Raw genomic sequence first — 21,933 nt, 5'->3', positions numbered from 1 at the left:
GAAACCATTGGAGAAGCCGTTATTGACTAGAACCTGCCTTACCCTACAGAGTTCTTCGTCGACTTGCTTCCATTCTGAGCTGTGGCTGAGAGCACGGTCGACGTATGCGTTAACAACACTCCTCTTGTACCTGTCAGGGCAGTCGCTGTTGGCATTTAGGCACATTCCTATGTTTGTTTCCTTAGTGTAGACTGCAGTGTGGAAACCTCCGCCCTTTTCCATGACTGTTACATCTAGAAAAGGCAGCTTCCCATCCTTTTCCGTCTCGTAAGTGAAACGCAGCACGGAACTCTGCTCAAATGCCTCCTTCAGCTCCTGCAGATGTCTGACATCAGGTACCTGTGTAAAAATGTCGTCAACATACCTGCAGTGTATGGCCGGTTTCAAGTTCATGTCGACTAAGACTTTTTGCTCGATGGTACCCATGTAGAAGTTTGCAAACAGGACACCTAGGGGAGAACCCATGGCGACCCCATCTACTTGCTTATACATGTGCCCATCCGGGCTCAAGAAGGGTGCCTCTTTAGTACAAGCTTGGAGTAGTTTCCTCAGAATACTTTCTGGCATGTCAAGAGGAGTACAGGCTGGATCACGATACACTCTGTCGGCTATCATTCCGATTGTCTCGTCCACAGGTACGTTGGTAAACAGCGATTCTACGTCCAACGAGGCTCTTATCCCTGTGGCCCGTGTGCCCCGCAGTAAGTCCACAAATTCCTTTGGAGACTTCAGGCTGAAGGCGCAAGGAACATAAGGAGTCAGCAGGCCGTTGAGTCGCTTCGCCAGTCTGTACGTGGGTGTGGGTATCTGGCTAATGATTGGCCGAAGTGGGTTTCCAGGCTTGTGCGTCTTGACATTTCCATACGCATATCCAGGTTTATATTCCCCAATGATCTTTGGCAGGTGGAGTCCGGATTTCTTGGCGTTCACAGTTTCGATCAGTTTGTTGACCTTTGCTTTTAATTCGGCTGTAGTGTCCTTCGTTACCCTTTGGAACTTAGTTTGGTCAGAGAGTATGATGTTCATTTTCGCCAGATATTCGTCTTTTTTAAGAATGACATATATTGGCGACTTGTCACCTCTCCTGACAACTATCTCCTTGTTATATATATATATACCTATATATATATATATATATATATATATATATATATATATATATATATATATATATATATATATATATATACCTATATATATATATATATATATATATATATATATATATATATATATATATATATATATATATATATATATATATATATATATATATATATATATATATATATATATATATATATATATATATATATGTCGTACCTAGTAGCCAGAACTCAATTCTCAGCCTACTATGCAAGGCCCGATTTGCCTAATAAGCCAAGTTTTCATGAATTAATTGTTTTTCGACTACCTAACCTACCTAACCTAACCTAACCTAACTTTTTCGGCTACCTAACCTAACCTAACCTAACCTATAAAGATAGGTTAGGTTAGGTTAGGTAGGGTTGGTTAGGTTCGGTCATATATCTACGTTAATTTTAACTCCAATAAAAAAAAATTTACCTCATACATAATGAAATGGGTAGCTTTATCATTTCATAAGAAAAAAATTTGAGGAAATATATTAATTCAGGAAAACTTGGCTTATTAGGCAAATTGGGCCTTGCATAGTAGTCCAAAAAGTGCGTTCTGGCTACTAGGTACGACATATATATATATATATATATATATATATATATATATGTCGTACCTAGTAGCCAGAACTCACTTCTCAGCCTACTATTCAAGGCCCGATTTGCCTAATAAGCCAAGTTTTCCTGAATTAATATATTTACTATAATTTTTTTCTTATGAAATGATAAAGCAACCCTTTTCTCTATGTATGAGGTCAATTTTTTTTTATTGGAGGTAAAATTAACGTAGATATATGACCGAACCTAACCAACCCTACCTAACCTAACCTAACCTATATTTATATGTAAGGTTAGGTTAGGTAGCCAAAAAAAGCTAGGTTAGGTTAGGTTAGGTAGGTTAGGTAGACGAAAAAACATTAATTCATGAAAACTTGGCTTATTAGGCAAATCGGGCCTTGAATAGTAGGCTGAGAAGTGCGTTCTGGCTATTAGGTACGACATATATATATATATATATATATATATATATATATATATATATATATATATATATATATATATATTATATATGACCGAAAAAGTAAGATTAATAATTCTAACACGAATTTTCTCAATCTTTCGTACATTTCTTTTCACTGTTGGAGGTAATTCAAAAATCAATTCTCCAAAATTCATTTTTATTTCTAGTCTGACGCGACACTTGAGCGCGTTTCGTAAAACTTATTACATTTTCAAAGACTTTAGTTAACACATACACAACTGAATAGAACTTACATGATTGATTGATGAAGATTAAGCCACCCAAGAGGTGGCACGGGCATGAATAGCCCGTAAGTGGTGGCCCTTTCGAGCCATTACCAGTATCAAAAGATGATACTGGAGATCTGTGGAGGCGCAACTGCACCCAGCGTGACGGGAGATGTCTCTCGGACCAAGTGGTGACCAAATGGTGCGAGAACTTACACATCTCCGATTTTGTTTATATCTACATTTGAGTGAGGTGGATGGGGTGAGGTGGTATTTAATAAGGTATTAATTTCATCAACACAAGCCAGAACATGAAACAATGGGTATTGAATAGAAGTGATTGTAGAAAGCCTATTGGTCCATATTTCTTGATGCTTCTATATTGGAGCGAAGTCTTGAGGTGGGTAGAATATAGTTGTGCATTAATTGGCTGTTGATTGCTGGTGTTGACTTCTTGATGTGTAATGCCTCGCAAACGCCAAGCCGCCTGCTATCGCTGTATCTATCGATGATTTCTGTGTTGTTTACTAGGATTTCTCTGGCGATGGTTTGGTTGTGGGATTCGTGTTAGAATTATTAATCTTACTTTTTCGGTTATATATAATAATATATGTCTACAGGAAAGACTGCTACCAAAATATACTAATATATATATATATATATATATATATATATATATATATATATATATATATATATATATATATATATATATATATATATATATATATATTTCACAAACCCATTGTACCTTCTTATAAATAGAATTATTATTTTTTATTATTATTATAATAGGGTATGTTGTTGTTGTTCAAGATTCGCTACCTGGAACAAAAAGTTCCAAGTAACACGGGCTATGGTGAGCCCGTAGAGTTATAATAGGGTAGCAGCGTTGCTTGTTAATTAAAAATAAAAGTTCCATAATTAACAATTCTCAACAAAATAAAATAAAATAATAAAACCAATATTTTAATAACATTAAAATGGTGGCTTTTCTAGTTTCCGCATTACGTAGTTCTTATTATTATTGTATATATAGTAAAGCCTCCGCCATCTTTTGTTTACAAGCGGAGGAGACTGGTGTTGAGAGGCGGCGGCGGCGTCATGTGCTGTGTTTTTGGCTCTGCGGGCCCTTGATACAAGCCCCTTGGTGCCCCCTGGTGCCCCCTGGTGGCCCCTGGTGCCCCTCACCACCCCAGGACAAAGTTAGTGTTGGGTAGGGAGTGCGGCGAGGTGTGTAGGGAATCTCCCGTTGTGGGCTGGTGGCGGCCGCCGCTTCAGGCTACCCTCATTAGCTCCCTGGTCGTTCCTTCCTTGAATTATATTTTGATTTATAACTACAGGTTTTACATGGTCTTACCATAACTGTGTTGTGGGGGAGGTTATTACAGTTCGAGGCTAGACTGGTCTGAGAAATGGCTAAGTATGCATCAGGACTTGGTATTCCGTAATTTTCCCAAGTTTAGCTTTAAATTTGTGTTTCATATTTTATACAGCGTCTTGCGGTGTGGTGGTTAGTACCCCTCTTCTGCTTGCCTTGCAAGACTGAACAACCCAGGTTCGAACCCTGGGCAGGAATGGGCAGTTAGAAACTGTTCCTTACTGTATGTGGATTTTAAAATTGCTTAATCTAACCCAACTTACTCTAGCAACATTTACAAAATTAGAAAAGCAGGTTTGTGTGAAATGCATGTTTATAATTTGACCATCTTCCCTGTGGATACCGTCACTTAATACACAAGACGGTTTGCCAACGGAGTTTGAAACTTACCTAGCTTTACCCAACCTCGACTAACTAAATCCAAACCATCCTAACCAAGCCTAACCTGACCCAACCTAACCAAGCCTAATCAAACACATCCAAGCTTAACCTAATCCATCCAAACCTAACACAGCCTAACTTAACACATTAAATTATATAGTTTTAACGAGACAAAAAACAAGGCTTGGCAAATCGTCTTGTATATGATATGACCATCTCCCTCCCCCTCTCCCTATTTACCAAACAATAACTGGGTATCGAAATGTAAACGATTTGGTGGATTGTGTGCTAGGAAAACATAGCCTGAGTAACTTTAACCAGTTCCTGTATTTAATGTAGGGACTAAAATGCCAACTTATAAAAAAAAAAATTGTAATACCAGAATACCTGCACAGGTATAAGGTCATGTTTTATCTTTTGCCAACTTGCACCAGATGGCTCACCTTGCTTTTTGGGATGGGGTTTTCCGTTTTCAGGATGGGTTGCTAAATTCATCGGAACAAGTCGCACGTGCACATGTGAACAATGCAGACATATACCGAGTCGGAGTTTGCACATAGTGTACGTATAAACTAGCTAATAAAATTATTAAAGTTATCTTTACATTATACTCTAAGTTATTTGTTTGTGGTTGTATAATGCCCTTTGGTAATTTGTGTATTGTTCATGCTCAAATTTGTAAATGAATCACAACATACAGATATGTACAGTGGAACCTTTATAGAATGGATAGCATAAAAAGATGGCTGAAGATTACCAAATTTTCATTATCAGACCTTGCGCCGAGAGCAAACCTAATTTTGTGCTGTTTTTGAGACGAGTACATTTGTTACTGTAGGTTTCAATATATTGTATCCAAAAAAATACAGTACCCCATAGGCCTGTATCCAAATAAGACAGTGCTCCTTGGGCATGTATCCAAAGGGTGCAGCATTCAAGTAGTGTCCAAATTACATAGCACATCAATCAACTTCAATCAGCCTGTATTGGTTAGGTAGAGATTTTGTTAAGTTTCCATATAAGTGGAAGTTCTCACCTAGTTGTGTTGTGAAGTACGTTGGTGATCCATCAGTGCCAAGGAAGAGGCAATTCATTACCCTGGACACTAAGCTGGAGATAATCAAGCACAGAGAGGGGAGAAAGACAGATGATCACATGTTTAGGGTTAACTGCTTCACATTTAGGACTACTGTACTGTACACTATTATCATGGACAAGGCATGCCTTTTAGAGCATGTAATGACTCATTACATGCTCATTACATTTAGAGCATGTATCACTGGAAGAAAAAAAAAGGAAAAGGTCTCTTGTGACATGGAAAAGCTACTAACACTGGATAGGTAACCAGAATTGTCATAAATATGCCATTAGCTTTGTTTATCCAAGAGAAAGCTAGATGTCGTTTTGAAAATTTTGCCTTTAGATGAAATTAAATGTAATTATGAACAATGATGCATTTGTTACAAGTCATGGCCACTTTGATAGAGTTAAAACTAGCAGAACAATGCCATCATTCAAGTTAAATTAGTGTTTCTCATAATATTTGTCTCAAATATATGGGCTTTATATGTTTGTTTATAGAATTGTGCAATTATGAACACCTGTGGTACACAGCCCATTCATAAGTTGCATTCTCCATGTGTTTTGAATTAAATACTCTTATAGATATTCTTTTCAATAATAAGAATAGTCTGTATCAGTTAAGTACAGTTGTTACGTACATTCTTTTTCACCCTAATCAAAGGGGCATCCTTAATAACAAAGTTGTTGAAAAAATTCAGATTTTTAACAAACAAGATAGTTTTTTATCATTTTGCTTTCTTAAAAAGGCATGGTTTATATTTTTGGGTGGTCTATTATTTACAGTAAGAAAACTCAAACATATAGGGATAATTAGCCAAGAATAAAAACAAAATATAATGTGAATCTCCATTGTTTGGTGTTGGTTCAATTCCACTTGGTCTGTTTTATTGAGGTTTCACTGTGCTGTACTGTATTAGTGATTGGAAACAGAAGCTCATATAAAAACTGTAATATTCTTATGTAAACTATCTCAAAAATGTATTATAGCAAATGTTATTTAGATGCATATTATAAATTGCATTCACAATAATTGTCCAGGTGGATTTGTTCTCCGACAGCTAATCGGTGATGGGTTGTATCAGCTGGTGAACCACCTGTACCCATTCCCTATGGTGTTGATGTTAGCAATAGCTTATCTTCTGGCTTCAAGTTCTTCATGCCTCTCTGTGGTTCACATGTGTGAATGTCGATTTGTTAGCAAATGGCAAGGGCCTTTCCTGGTTTCTTCCAGTTTGGACAGCAGAAGAGTTTGCTGAAGTGTTCCTAAGGTGGATGTATATCAGAGTTTGGAATTCCTCTGAAGTACCTCTTTGCATTGGCATAAGAGCAAATATTGAATGTGTTTCTCTGATCCTTGATCAAGATATGTTAGCAGTAGCTACATTGTGCTTTGACTAGAACCTTTGGGATATTACAGTATTTTGTTTACCTTTGTCAAGGTGAAAGGTACCATTCCTGTGAAAGTTGGACAGATTTGTGGTCCTTGTGACTGTTTACTTCACTGTGGCTGGTTGAGCCTTAGTTCCCAAGTCTTCTAGTAAGGTGCCTTGCGCTTAACCAGCTTTCGTTACTCTTGAGGTGACATGAATGTCATTCTTGACATAGTTATTCAGTTTGGCTTTAACATTGACCTCTTGAATCTTTCCTTTTGCAAAATATGTAAAACTTTCTTTAATGTTCACTCTTCCCATGTGGCATTGGATCCCACCTGGTCTCTTGATGTAATATCTTGAACAATAAACACTTAGTTTATGGAAATGTTTAATGTTTCTCAGTTTTATAGAAACGTCACTTAAGACTTTTCTCACTCTTGCTACAGATAATAGAATTTAATGTTTCATGCCTATTGAGATTTTATTTCTTTTGAATAGGGTAATACTTTTGCCACTATCCCAGTCCTGGTTTCCTGTCTAAACTAAATCAGTTTATTTTATAAGTGGATGAGGTGAAAGTTAGGTTAGTGAAAATGCTTAATTGGTCATCTTTTGCGATGCTAAAGATGGTTTGGATATTGAATTTGAACATGAGCCTTCTGGTCATTCCAAGCTCAATTTAATGTTTTCCATCTGTCTCTCTAGCATGAGTATAATACTACAGGAACTTTGCAGAGGTTACTGTGGTATTAATGTTGAAATATCATTGTCTTGACTATAAAAGATTACATCCTTGGAGACTGGATCTTGCCCTATGGAGCAACTAACTGATCTGATCAGAAAGGACCTTTTTACATTACTCAAAGCTTTACTTTTAGGACTTGTTAGTTTTTATATTAAAGTTACTTTTATCATTGCAGATGTCAGTGGATGGGCAGCTGGAAGTAAATCAGCAAGTGCTGACAGAAGCACAGCAGAGCCTCAATGGCTTTTGGCCTAAAGTTACAGATGAGATTCGGCAACTTACACAGGTTGGCTCCAAAATTTATTTTGTTTATATATATATATACAGTATATATAAATATACATATATAAATGTTGAACTGCTACCATTCAACTATTGAATGATAGCAGTCAGTTGTGTGCCTATGTACTCTTGAGTTAAGTTAGAAGTCTCCTCCACAGCAGCTCATCTTAAGCATTACCCTATTAGTTTCCCCTTGAAAATTAACTTGCAGTGGTTTTACAAACATGTCCTCAGTTACTGCTGGGTGAATAGGGTGCAAACAGTTACACAATGTAACCCAACTTTTGTTCCTGAGTAGGATCGGTAAATGTTAATTTCTGATTGCTTGTGCGTCCAAGGAATAAAAAATGGCTATTCTCCTCAGTCTTTGCATTGATCTTTTTCTAACTTTAAGAAGACATCTTGAAGGTACTTTAATTCTGTCGACTCCCTATCTTTAGCTGTGACATGTTTTACAAGTTAGCAGCCTTCTGGAACCTTCAAGATGTCTTTCCCAAGTTGTCTTAGGAAAAATTTGAAGGGAATAAGTCATTCTATGTAAAGGTGTAAGCAATCAGAACAGAACAGTACTCGGTGTGTAAGAATCACAAAAATAAAATCTGTAACATCCACCATGAAAATCTCAGGTCCCCCAGTACTTTCTCTCATCCTCATATCAGACATAGACAAGAACACAAACTATAGTACCGTCTCACACTTTGCAGACAGAACTAGGATTTTCATTAGTAGACAATACTGTATAGGGGACACAACCAACCTCCAAACTGATGTAAATAAAATAACAAAAAAATATCAGACCAATAATGATACTTTTTAACACACCAGTGCTCTCTAGGGTGGAATATTGTTGCACAATAACAGCTTCCTCCTAAGCTGGAGAAATTGCAATTGCTGACCTGGAGAAAGTGCAAAGGTCTTTTATTGCCTGAATCCACTCAATAAAACATCTAAATTATTGTGAATGTTTAAAATGTTTACATCGGTATTATCTGGAGTGCAGACAGAAGAGAGATATAATAATTTACACTTGGAAAATAATAGGGGGGGGGGGCTGGTTCCAAATCTGCACATGGAATCAACACCATTGATAGAATGGGTGAAATAGTCCCGTTGAAAAGCAGAGATGCAATAGGTATGCCGAGAGAGATTTCTATCAACATCAAAGGCTCATAACATCTTAACACTTTCCTCTAAAAATAAGGGGCATAACTAACCAACCTCTGTGTTTAAATCATGGTGTTCAAAAGAGAACTTGATATACACCTCCAAAGAATACCTGATTAACTGGGCTGTGATTCATACATCAGGCTGTGAGCAGCCGTATCTAACAGCCTGGTTGACCAGACAACCAACCAACCAAGAGACCTGGTCAGGGACCAAGTTGAGGGGGGATGTTGATCCTCAGAACCAACACAATGCAACTGCTAGCAGGTCCAGAGAGAAAAAAAAAGTTAGTGTGATAGATTAGTGCTCAGAGGCTGAGCAGATTACAATGTGTTATAATTTCAGTAACTGATACAGTAATTATTTCAACCATCTGATTATATTAATGTTTCCTGCTTTTATTTTTTATGTACAGTACATTAATTAGTAAACAAGTTTTAATAAATGTCAACAGAGGACACAATTGCTATCAGTCATCTCGTTAAAATCTTGAGGTAGGCAGTACTATGTCAAAAATCACTGCACAAAAAAAAACAAGTGGTGTTTGTCTCAGCAACAGTTATTTGTTCACCATGAGGTGTTTTGCGTTTAGCAGTGGGCAACTGTGTATCCCAGATGACTTTCCTCAGTTGATTCTTTGAAAGTGTATGTTGCAAGTACAGATTACATAAAACCTTGGGACACTGTACATAAGTTTGTATGTGACTGTTTTATGTCAACTTTTAAACTTAAAAAATTGAGACTTCTTACTAAACCTACAGGTATAGTAGTCACAATAATGTGGTTAGAAATTAGATACCCAACCCACACATCTGAGAAGTGTGACTTGGGTGTGTGTGTCTGGCTAAATCATGTTTAAAACAAATATACAAAGAGTTTTAAATTGGATTTTGTGGGGTGGACTTAAATGAATGACTTTAACCTGTCTTGATGCATAATATAAATTTAATATTTTAGGAGACAAATCTAACTATACAGTCTTGAATGTTTTAAGTGTCATAATTTAGCAGAAAAAAAATTGCCAAGCACATGATTCATGTTAAAATTGGTTCAACTTTACTGTTGTGTAACTTTTGTTACACAAATATTTATAACAAAATATATTGTATTAATATATTTATTGACTTTAATATTTACTTAATCCATTATCATAACACATTTATATTAATATTTTGTAAGACGTTGACTTTCTCCCAGACTGACCTTCGGCAACAAGAGTTACCATTGGCGCGGATAAAACGTATAATGAAGCTAGATGATGACGTAAAGATGATTAGTGCAGAAGCACCAGTCTTGTTTAGTAAAGCTGCGGAAATATTCATCACAGAGCTCACCCTCAGAGCATGGATACACACAGAAGACAACAAACGGAGAACATTACAGGTAACTTACTTTTCCCAGGTGTTGAAGCTAAAAAAAAACCATGTCATGAATCTTTCATAAACCATATGTCTGGTTTCATGACATTGCTTAAAAACTAACAAATTTGGTGCATTGATATTGAATGAGTTTAATATTCATTGTATCCTAAGCACTATAACATGAGGGGTACAGAAATGTTTTATTATCCAGCACAGTTTACTTAGATTTATGCAAGCATAACTCATGTATTCCATTAAAATAATGTATGCAGTCACCATTTGAATCAGTTTTCCATTAGTGACTGGTGTTTGCTGATTAATAAGGAAGGATTACCCCCACTGCCTTATTTACTGGTGATGGAGGTAATTGTGAGGTGAGTTCTTAGAGCATGTGATTCAACTGTCACATGTTACCAAGCAGCCAATTAGGAGTAGGTTTTCCCTGAAGAATGTGGTTCCCTGATTGGCCATGGCAATAGTCGAAGATATTCGGTTAATGCACCATTCAAATGCAGGCATTTTCGAGCGTGTTCTTGGGCAGTATCTGCTCTGCTATCAGCCCTCTAATTTCCTCTTCCCTTTTCCTGTTCTCCACATCCTTACACATTTTTGCCTTGTCTTTTATGGTTATTTTTGAATGCTGCTGTGATATTGGCTGCCACAAATATTAAATACCACAACACATCAAAAATGCCTCAACACATCCACTACAACCATATATTTCTGCCACATCACTATCCAGACTTTTAATGAACTACAATATTTACTACAAATATATATTGTTGACTGAATCAGTGCCTGTTAATATCCTGTAGACTCCTTTGATGATTGTCTGGCTTGACTCTGTCTTGGGTCAGTTCCAGGATGTTACATAGACCATTATCTTCCTGCAGGCTTTTTTCCATTTTCAGTGATATGATTTTTTGAGGATGAGGTATATATATTTGTTTGATGCACTGGGTTTTTTTCCCTAGTTAATAAGTTAGATATTCCATCTGGAGATCATATCCTCTTCCTCCATGCACAGCACCAAAAGATCTGGTCTCTGCCTGCCCATAGAACCTGCAGCCAAGGCCAGTCAGGATAGAATGCTTGGAGGTTGGATTGGAGGGCTTTGTCGTGACACCGATGCTGCCACTTGGAGGCAGTCAGATGTAGTAACGTAAAGGCTGGTACAGGCCTTTGAATTTCCAATACAACCTCTTATGTGGGACTCCGGTGAAAGCCTTTATTTAGGTTCGGGTAAATGCAGTTAAACCATATAGGTACATGGCTCTGGGGTGCAGTTCTTGTACAGGTGTTAGCATGGTCACCGTTTCAGAACCTTTTTGATGGCAAGATGCACCTGAAAAGGGTTTTTGAGTATATTCTGGGCTGGATTAAGTATTCTGTAGTATCTCCTTAGCACCAATATGACATGAAGGGAACAGTTTGAAAGGTTTGCTGGCATGGAATGTTGTTTTGATCGCTCGAGATTCTTACTAGAAGTCAGTGGGATCTTGCCTTTGGTGCAACTAAGTGTACTTACTCAGGAAAGTGCTCATCATATGCACTCTGATTTTTTCATCAATACATTTTTATTTAAAGTGTGTAGTATTTTTCTATTGTATATCAAATTAAATTTTTTGAATGGCTACCTATTTTTCTCATAAGGTTCTTGTTATTTTAAATGTATCAATTCTTACGGTGTTCCCAGTAAGACATCTCCATGTATAATTGGGACCCCGCTGTAATTCACTTCTGAAATACATGTGTAGGGGTTTTGACTTGTGATTTATACTAAGAACACTATTACAGTATACAAATATACAAAAAGTTTAATTAGAATCATAGTGGAGTTGGAGACCAAAATACATGACTAAAGATGAGCTGATGCATTTGTCAGATGGAGTCAAATGGTAGCGTGAATATTGATGACTATGGCACATAAACATTAGTTGTAGAAAATCTTATCCATGGTGTATATTCTAAAGTGAGATCATTCTTTCTTGTCCCACAGAGAAATGACATAGCTATGGCAATTACCAAGTATGACCAATTTGACTTTTTGATTGACATTGTACCGAGAGACGAGCTAAAACCTACCAAGAGTCGGGAGGATGCCAACCGTGCCGGAGTTCCTACAGATCAGGTATTATTATATATTTATAATAAAAATATATACTGTATATATTATAATATAAATAAATAAAATGCAGCATATTTGTATCTTATTTTTCCATTCATTCATTGAGGTAGTGTAGAAAATCTCATAGATTTCACATAATACTGTGAACATTCTGCAGTACCTAACCAAGTTTCCAACAGCATTATTTCCAGATAGCACAGCACTACCAGGCAGTGTTGCAGCAGTCCACAGCCAACAACAGCAGCAACAACTCTCAGAACTCTGTACAGCAAGCTTCTGTTCAGCCGCAGACTATTCAGATTGTTCAGACAGGAGGACAAGCTTCTGCAGTGCAGGTGCTGATTTACCCATTTTGTGCCAGTTGGTTGTCCATTATTTGTTGTCATTCCTTATAAGGATGTTGGTGTATTCATCTTTAATATATTCATACTTGTGTTGCATTATAGACCAACCTTGTTCATAATTTACCTTAAGTATTGTAGTTTCTGAAGAGCTTTGATTATTAATTATTGTTCTTGAGAAACTTTCAGTGAATGATGATGTTTATGAAACAACACAGTACTCTAAATTTGTACAATATTGACCACAGTAAAAGGCATTGACTGTTTCCTTGCAGTTGTCTAGAGTACAGTATATAGCCTGTTAACCAAGGCTGTGTTATATATTTTTGAAACTTTTCAGATTACAGGCATTTTAGTTTCTCAATACACACACACAGTTTGATAGTTTGCATTTAACAGATGCTAAAGATTGTACCACTACTGGTATTACAAGATGTGTTTCCTGTTTTTTATCATTTGATGGCAATTGGAAGGAGGAAAATATAATTATTTTCACCATAGAAAGAAATTTATAGGGAATGTATACTGGAGAAGCACATGCTGACTAGATCCAACCCCTAATCCACACACCTTATCATTCGCCCCCCCCCCCCCCCACACACACACACACACCTGATCAATCCAACCCCCACCCAATCAAGTCCTACCTGCCCACCTGCCCAATTCTTCAGTCCTGCCTGCCCACCCACCCAATCCTGTCTTGTCTGGCAGTTCCTCAATCAAGCCTCCCTTCCCAATCCCTCAGTCCAGCCTGCCAACCTATCCAGTCTCTTCCTCTCTAGCTGCTCCATTTTAAGAAGTACATATAAAGATATATATATATAATGTAGATTTACAGAATAACACTAAAGATGTTCTAATTTGAATATATAAAAACAATTCTAACACTATACCTGCAGACAACTGGAACCAACGTAGCATCAGCGACGCAACCTCAGCAGGGACCACAGATCATTCAGCTTCAGTCTCAAGCACAAGCGCAACAGAGCCAACAACAGGCGCAACAAACCACGCAGCAGACTGCTGGCGGAGGGATTCAGATTATTCAGCAAATTATTGGACCTGATGGACAAGTACAGCAAATACCTGTAAGGTTCAGTATAGTTTTGTTAGTAACAAAAGTTGTAATCTAATTTCCCCTCTTATCTCTTGTGTGTAGTTACCTACGTGTAGTTACAGGATGAAAGCTGTGCTTGTGGTGTCCTGTCATCCCAGTACTCTGTCATATGATGCTTTGAAACTACTGATGATTTTGGCCTCTACCATCTTTTCACTTAACTTGGTCCAGCTCTCTACTACTCTGTTTACAAAAGTGAACTTTCTAACAAAAATTCAGCAGCTTTTTGTTTCCTTGCTTTCACTCTGACCTCTTGTTCTTAAAGTTGCAGTTTTCAAACATTTTACTTTGTCAGTTTTGTTGATTCCTGTTATTTTGTACATAATAATCATATCACCTCTTTTCTTCTATCTTCTAGCTATGGTATATTTATTGCCTCTGACCTCTCCTTGTAACTCTTGTTTTTCAGTTCTGGAAGCCATTTAGTTGCATGCACCTTTTCCAGTTTGTTGATGTGCTTCTTGAGGTGTTGATATCATGCAACTGCTGCATATTCCAACTTTGGTCTCACAAAAGTTGCTTCTTTAATATTTCTTCATCCCTGTATTTAAAAGCGATTCTAAAGTTGGAAACTGTAGCATATGCTCTGCACAATATAATTTGTCTTCCTTGGGTGACAGTTTCCCATCCAGAACCACCCCTAGATTTCTTTCTATTATCAGTTCTTTAAAGTTTTTACACATAATTTATAGGTTGTGTGATCTATTTTCTCCTATTCCATAACATAGTATTTATTCACATTAATATCCATTTGCCAAGTGTTGTTCCATATATGCATTTTGTCCAGGTCCTTTTTGAAGGACGTGGCAATCATCACAAGTTTCCATCTTCCCTAGTAGCTTCGTATCATCAGCAAACATGTATATAGGATTATGTATTACTTCTGGTATTGTTTATATAGACAATGAACATTACTGGTGCTAGAACTGAAGCCTGTGGTACTTTGCTAATAACATTTCTCCAGTCTGATACCTTGCCTCAGATTACTGTGCCCATTTTTCTGGCAGAAACTGTTTCATCTATGCCATAAGTCTCCCTGTCATCTCTCCAATATGTTCCAATTTCCAGAACAACCTCTTATGTGGGACCACAGTGAAAGCCTTTAATTAGGTTCGGATAAATGCAGTTAAACCATATAGGTACATGACTCTGGGTGCAGTTCTCTTCTGTTCGTCACAATTATAAATTTACAGTGCCAACTTTTAATACAGTTGTCAGATATGTCACAGATAGAAATAACTTCATTACATAAATTCATCAGTTATTGAATAGTAAGTTCAAGCTAATGTTAACAAGACCTTTTCATGAATTAAATGATTACTAATGATCACAAATCTTTCAGATCCAATTGACCCCACAGCAGCTACAAATGATCAAACTACAGATGTCTGGTGCCACTCAGCAGCCAATCATTATTCAAACTGCTCCTATACAAGCAGTGGCACAACAGGCTCAGACAGTGGTCACCACCCAGCCACAAATTATTCAGCTGCAGCAGGTAAATAGTTATTGAAGAGCTTGGGTATGCTTTCCTTTATCGATGTAACCTTGTTTAATAAAAGCATAGTTTATAGACTACATAGTTTACCTGCCAATTCACCCTTATATATTAGTACAATTAGCACATGTGAACATATCCACAAAGGCCTTTGTGAGGGTTCGAACCTATGTTCTGGATGTTCCCAGACGCACTCTAGTCAACTATACCTGGACATGGAAAAGAATTGCAACTTGGAGTGCTACTGCCCCCACGAGAATCCCGCACGTCGGTCCTCGTATATCCACCACGTAGGTTCAGACCCTCAGCAAGGCTCTAATGGATTTGCTCATTTGGTATATCACATTATTGTGATTTCTGTGTGTATTAGCACATGTATTAGGCCAAACTGAGGATTAATTTTAGTCAAAGCCTGGGTGTGGTTTAGTCCAAACGCTAATTAAGAGACTAGTGTGCTCTAAGAGTGTAATATTGCTGCACAATAACAACCTCATTCAAAGGTGGAGAAATTGCTGATCTGGAGAGTGCAAAGATCTCTACTGCTAGAAACCACTCGATAAAACATATAAATTACTGGGACTGCTTAAAATGTTAACATCTGTATTCTGTTTGAGCGCAGGCAAGAGATTCATAATAATTTACACTTGGAAAACATTAGAGGGACTGGTTCCAAATGTGCACATAGAAATAACATCACATGAGACTAGGAGGCATGGTTGGATGTGCAATAGGTACGCTGAGAGAGAACTCCATCAACATCAAAAGCCCAAGACTGTTCAACACGTTCCCACTACACATAAGTGGCACAACTGCCTGGCCTTTCATGATATTCAAAAGAGAACTTAAGCACCTCCAAAGGATACCTGATCAACTAGCCTGTGATTCGTATGCCTGGCTGCAAGCAGCGACGTCCAGCAGCCTGGTTCGCCAGACCATCAACCAGGTGGCCTGGTCAGAGACCATGCTGCTGCTGGGACATTGATCCTCAGAATCACCACAGAGTAACTTGAACACAAATCCCTCACCTTACAACACGAGCCAGCAAACTGTGTATCTCATGTCGATAAACCCTATGACTTCCCAGAATACTTAATTTTTTTCCCTCCCCCTTTTCCATACTTTCTGCATACAGGCGAGGTAATTGTTTTGATAGTCTGAGGCTTAAGATCAAAAACTTAAATTTGTATAAAAATTTCTCTGCCATTGTAATTTTAGAAAGTTATATCTTAATTATCCTTAATCCTTTAACTGAAAAGTTCAAGTATAGTATATTTACCATTATCATGACAATTGGCCTAGTATTTTGTACTGTATTGAATTGTCTCAGAGAATGAGCTCCCTCAAGCTGAGAGTCAAGCTTGGGTATTAATGGCCACCACCTTGAGGCTGTTAGATGCCACTGCTTGTAATCTGATGTGTGCATTACAACCCAGTTGATTAGGTATCCTTCAGATGAGTTTATGTAAGTTCCCTTTTGAACACAGCAATAGGTATAGAGGGAGAGTGTTAGAAAAGTCTTGGGCCCTTAATGTTGATGGATCATCTCAGTGTAGCCATTGCATCCCAGCTTTTCAATGGGACTATTTTGCACACATCCATCCATCCCTCACTCGGATATTTTTTATGTAGTCTTATCACTTTCACAAGAATAAAAAAAAACCATCCTGTCCCTGACTCCTGAAGGCATCTCCAGTTGCAACAAATATCTGATTCCAATGAATTGGATTTATCTGTAGTTGGTTCCAAGAGTTCTTCTACTCCCAAGTCTGAGGGAGCCAGGTTTGTCTTGTGATGAACATGATCAGCACAGGTATGTGGGCTTACATACCCATTACAATCTGGTTGGTCCAGCATTTCCTGCAGGAACTTGCCCAGTTGTCTCTTAAACATCACCATATTTCTTTCAATATTTCCTATAATCAGTGGAGAAGGTGGCAGAATTATGCAAATAGTGTTTTGGAGTTGTGCCTATGGTGCACCTCTTCACCTCTTCTGTTTTGCTTTTCCTATCTTGCCTATCATTCCAGGAGGTTGTTATTTTGTTGTGTGCATGAGACCTTGTCCTCGAGTGTTTCAATGAATGTATTATGTGATGTGTTCAGTATCTTGTCGTGCCAGAAAATACATTTTGAGTGCTTTAAAGCAGTCCCATTAATTTAGGTGGTTTACTATGTCTATTCATCCCATAGTTTTTTAAATGAAGTTCCTACTGTATATAGTGTACATACATATATATGCACATATACACACATACATAAAATTGTATTGCTTAAAAACACTGAACACACAGAGTAATAAAGTACTAAGAGCTGCAGTGTGGTTTTCACCTTAACCAACCTTCTTAATTGAATAATATTTTAATTATTGCTGTTCATAGTTTTGACAAATAGTGTTACTGGTATAGATACTGTCAAAGTCTAATGGAGTTGTAAGATGTCAAACATATTACATAGTCTTTTCATACATATTAGGGTGTATGTTGTTTGTACAATGTTGCTATCTTTACAGAGTGGAGGTCAGCCCGTGTATATCACTCAGAGTCAGGCCCAGCAGCAGTAGTTGCACTTGTTGAAGTGATGCTGAATGTGCTGTCAGCTTCACAGATACAAGTTCAAACTTTACCAGGAATTATTTAACATGGTTAAAGTTATGGTTATTTCTTACCAAGTGCTCTTTTAAGGTTATAAACATGGTGGGCTGTTGGTCTGAAAGCTTTTGTGAATGATACAAGGGAGCAAATGACACAATTTAAGGAATTAAGACTTTCCTCGGTCTGATCTCTCACTCTTCCAGTGGCTCAGAAAAAAGGCAGTTCTTTGTATCATGAGTGAAACACATAAGAGCTGCACACTAACTAGTTCTGGACAACTAGTTTTAACATATTTATTATTTTTCCCAGGTTTATGTAAGTAAAGACTAGTTGAAAAGTTTCAAGACTAGACCTTTGGAAAATGGCAAGAAGAGAGTTTGTAGCAGTGAGGAGTTGCTACGTGAAGTTTGTTGAGGGTTTGTGTGTAGACTGATCCTGGAGCATTACAGATGTATGTACCAGTGATTTTCCTGGAGGATTATTTATGCAATATATTTTCAGAATTCTAAACTCGCATATCAAATGCAAGACTTGTATATATATATAAGATTATTAACAGGCCATTTTTTCATTTTGATTCATATTATTCTACTGTATTTTGAGGAATGCACTTCTATCTCTTAAAATATTTTGTAAATTATGGTAATTTAAGCAATAAAATTATCCTTTTTTATTGTACCTGTTTAATAACCTCCAGTCATAAGAAAATGCTTTGCTGTTCCAAAAAATATAGTTTGAAAGAGTCAAATTTTTAAGGAACGTTTGGTTTGCCATATAGAACTTAAGCTTCCCTCTTAAATGTGACTGTCACCACTGCAAGCTGCCAGCTTCCTGTCCCAATTGTGGCCACTTGAGATAACAGCTCTGATGAATTTTATTCAACTACAGTATGTCTTATTCAATGGAGTATGTGTGAACTACGTACAAATTTAAATAAGCTAAACTAGTAATGAAATATTCAGTTGAACATACACCATGCTCTATCTATTTGCCTAATATACTTACTGGTATTTCTGGTATAGTCCCATGGAGCAATACTTTTACAAACATCTATGCATTTCTTTTCAAAACTTTGTGAGCCAACTTGCATAGATCATATTTAAACACTACAGGTATAGATGCCTGTGAACGTTCGCATTCAGCTGTTTCCTCAAGGAAGATTGCCTGTGTCTTTGTGTGTGGATCATGTACTGTTATACCACACATGCAGGGAATTTCAAACGTTCCTGCAGGGTCATATACAGTGCAATCTGCAAGTAATTGGAAGTTTTGGCTCTGTTCTCCAGCACTTTGAATCTGAAATTAAACAATTCTTATGAGGTTACATTGCAAATTTTGGCTCTGATTTGAGGGTATTTATATCTATATAGGGTGAAATGAATTGCAACCCCATGTAAACATAACCCACTTTAGGGAAATCAAAAGTAATCAGACACCTGGATGCTCAGCTGTTTCTTGGCCATTTGTGTCAGAGGAAGAGGTAACAAAAGAGTTTATTCCAGGTTTGGCATTTCAATTTAAATTGTTGCTGTTCTCTAAAGAATGAATAGAATGCCAGTGCCAGTAAAAGCCGCCATGAGGCTGAAAAATCAGAATAAATTGATCCTAGTCATTGTCACAAAACATAAAATGGGTTAATAACCCTGTGGGTGAAAAAGTATCTGTGCTCAGTCCTACATTGTGGCTTGTTGAGCTTGAAACCGTTGCTCCTTGTTTGTGTTGCATCTGACCTGAAGAAAATATCTGGATCAACATTCTTTAACTGTTCAGTATTTTAAGTTTCAATGAGATTGCACTGTCATGCCTGGTTTGCAGTGTTGTTAGTCCTGTGGCCTTCAAGCAGGCCTTCTCCAGAGCAGCTATATTCTGAAAATGAGGTCTCCATGCTTAAGTACAGTAATACAAATGGGGGTGCACCAGATATTTATTTAGTTGAACCATTACGTACTTTTCCTTATAGTCAAAAGTACGCTTGATTTTTAATTTGTTAATGTTCTTTACAATTATTTTGCATGTTATGGGTATATTCCAAAATTCATTCTCCTTCCCCTCCTTCAATCATTTGTGTGGGTGATGGGATGTCATTCAACCTTAAGAGTGTGAACACTGATATAATATAATTTACCAGTCTCCTTGGTGTAGTGGTAAGACACTCACCTGGCGTTCCGCAAGCGCTTTGTCCTGGGTTCGTATCCTGGCCGGGGAGGATTTACTGGGCGCAAATCCTTAACTGTAGCCTCTGTTTAACTCAACAGTAAAATAGGTACTTGGTTGTAAAAACGATTCTTCCTGGGGGTCGTATTCCAGGGATCTGCCCGAAACGCTACGTGTACTAGTGGCTGTACATGAATGTAGCAACTCTTGTATATACTGTATCTCAAACAAACAAACAAAATAATTTAATGTGCTGCCTTCTTATCATCCATTATAGCTGGGTTAGTCTGATCTATAAAGGATCCAACTGAGTCCTTTGTTTTGGTTTTAACCCTTATATAGGCATAGAACAATTTTGGATCTTTCTTTATGTTTTGGGCAATTTTTCTGTCATAGTTACTTTTTGGCTGATCTGATTTTCTGAGTGGCCGAGTTTAGTGCCCTTTTTGCATAACTCATAATCAATGATGTCCATCGTGGATTTGTAAGTTCTCCAGAGGTTCCTCTTGGTTACTAATGCTAGTTTTATGACCTGTGTCAATCATCTAGTACCCTTTCTTTTCCAAAATTCAAATTCAAAATTCAAAATGTTTATTCAGGTAAAAGTACATGTGCAGAGAGCCAGAATTCGGCTGAAAAATCACGCTCAGGAGTTAAATTTCCGACATTTCAGATATTTTGAAAACTGCAGGGGGGTTTGGGCAAAATATGACCCATCGCCCTTTTCAGTAATTGGCATATTTTCGGTATAAAAAGTAGTAATTTGAAAATGAAAATAAGTGCTGAGAGCCAGAATTTGGCTAAAAAATGACGCTCAGGAGTCAAATTTCCGACATTTCAGATATTTTGAAAACTGCCAATTCAAATTAATTCAATTTTCAAATTACGACCATTTATGCCGAAAATATGCCAATTATTGAAAACGGCGATGGGTCATATTTTGCCCAAACCCTCCTGTAGTTTTCAAAATATCTGAAATGTCGGAAATTTGACTCCTGGGCGTGATTTTTGAGCCGTATTCTGATTCACTGCACCTATTTTAAATTTCAAATTACGACCTTTTATACCGAAAATATGCCAATTACTGAAAACGGCGATGGGTCATATTTTGCCCAAACCCTCTTGCAGTTTTCAAAATGTCTGAAATGTCGGAAATTTGACTCCTGAGAGTGATTTTTGAGCCAAATTCTGACTCTCTGCACCTATTTTCCTTTTCAAATTACGACCTTTTATACCGAGAATATGCCAATTACTGAAAACGGCGATGGGTCATATTTTGCCCAAACCCCCCTGCAGTTTTCAAAATATCTGAAATGTCGGAAATTTGACTCCTGGGTGTGATTTTTGAGCCGAATTCTGACTCTCTACCTATTTTCATTTTCAAATTACGACCTTTTGTACCGAGAATAGGTCAATTACTGAAAACGCCGATGGGTCATATTTTGCCCAAATCCCCCTGCAGTTTTCAAAATATCTGAAATGTCGGAAATTTGACTCCTGAGCGTGATTTTTGAGTCGAATTCTGGCTCTCTGCACCTATTTTCATTTTCAAATTACTACCCTTTGTACCGAAAATATGCCAATTACTGAAAACGGCGATGGGTCATATTTTGCCCAAACCCCCCTGCAGTTTTCAAAATATCTGAAATGTCGGAAATTTGACTCCTGGGCGTGATTTTTGAGCCGAATTCTGACTCTCTCCACTTATTTTCATTTTCAAATTACGACCTTTTGTACCGAAAATAGGCCAATTACTGAAAACGGCGATGGGTCATATTTTGCCCAAACCCCCCTGCAGTTTTCAAAATATCTGAAATGTCGGAAATTTGACTCCTGGGCGTAATTTTTGAGCCGTATTCTGACTCTCTGCACCTATTTTCAATTGCAAATTACGACCTTTTATACTGAGAATAGGTCAATTACTGAAAACGGCGATGGGTCATATTTTGCC

At 37.5% G+C, this 21,933-nt stretch overlaps 1 protein-coding gene across 4 annotated transcripts; it reads left to right on the top strand.

Moving 5' to 3' along the window:
* The first annotated feature begins 3,442 nt into the window (after nt 1-3,442).
* Nucleotides 3,443-18,501, top strand: Nf-YC (nuclear factor Y-box C). Of its 4 annotated transcripts, none has more exons than XM_045764995.2 (9): nt 3,448-3,589; nt 4,623-4,707; nt 7,523-7,633; nt 9,991-10,176; nt 12,154-12,285; nt 12,462-12,617; nt 13,523-13,711; nt 15,083-15,238; nt 17,747-18,501. In XM_045764995.2, exons 2-9 carry the CDS (start codon nt 4,672-4,674, stop codon nt 17,795-17,797), a joined length of 1,017 nt encoding a protein of 338 aa, XP_045620951.1. In that variant the 5' UTR covers nt 3,448-3,589; nt 4,623-4,671; the 3' UTR covers nt 17,798-18,501. The 4 variants fall into 4 exon arrangements, with proteins under 4 accessions (XP_045620953.1, XP_045620951.1, XP_045620950.1 ...); XM_045764994.2 differs by having other exon boundaries at nt 9,973-10,176; XM_045764996.2 differs by having other exon boundaries at nt 9,973-10,176; nt 18,138-18,301.
* Nucleotides 18,502-21,933: the final 3,432 nt, after the last annotated feature.

Source organism: Procambarus clarkii, chromosome 69, assembly GCF_040958095.1.
Source record: "Procambarus clarkii isolate CNS0578487 chromosome 69, FALCON_Pclarkii_2.0, whole genome shotgun sequence".
Classification (NCBI taxonomy): Eukaryota; Metazoa; Arthropoda; class Malacostraca; order Decapoda; family Cambaridae; genus Procambarus; species Procambarus clarkii.
This window is presented reverse-complemented; position numbering and strand designations above follow the sequence as displayed.

Bases quoted from the DNA above. Each gene is read 5' to 3' on its own strand.
- Nf-YC (XM_045764994.2), top strand. From the start codon at position 4,672: ATGCAGACATATACCGAGTCGGAGTTTGCACATAGT. The intron at 10,177-12,153 runs GTAACTTACTTT...CTTGTCCCACAG, and splicing joins ACAAACGGAGAACATTACAG to AGAAATGACATAGCTATGGC. The intron at 12,286-12,461 runs GTATTATTATAT...AGTTTCCAACAG, and splicing joins CCGGAGTTCCTACAGATCAG to CATTATTTCCAGATAGCACA.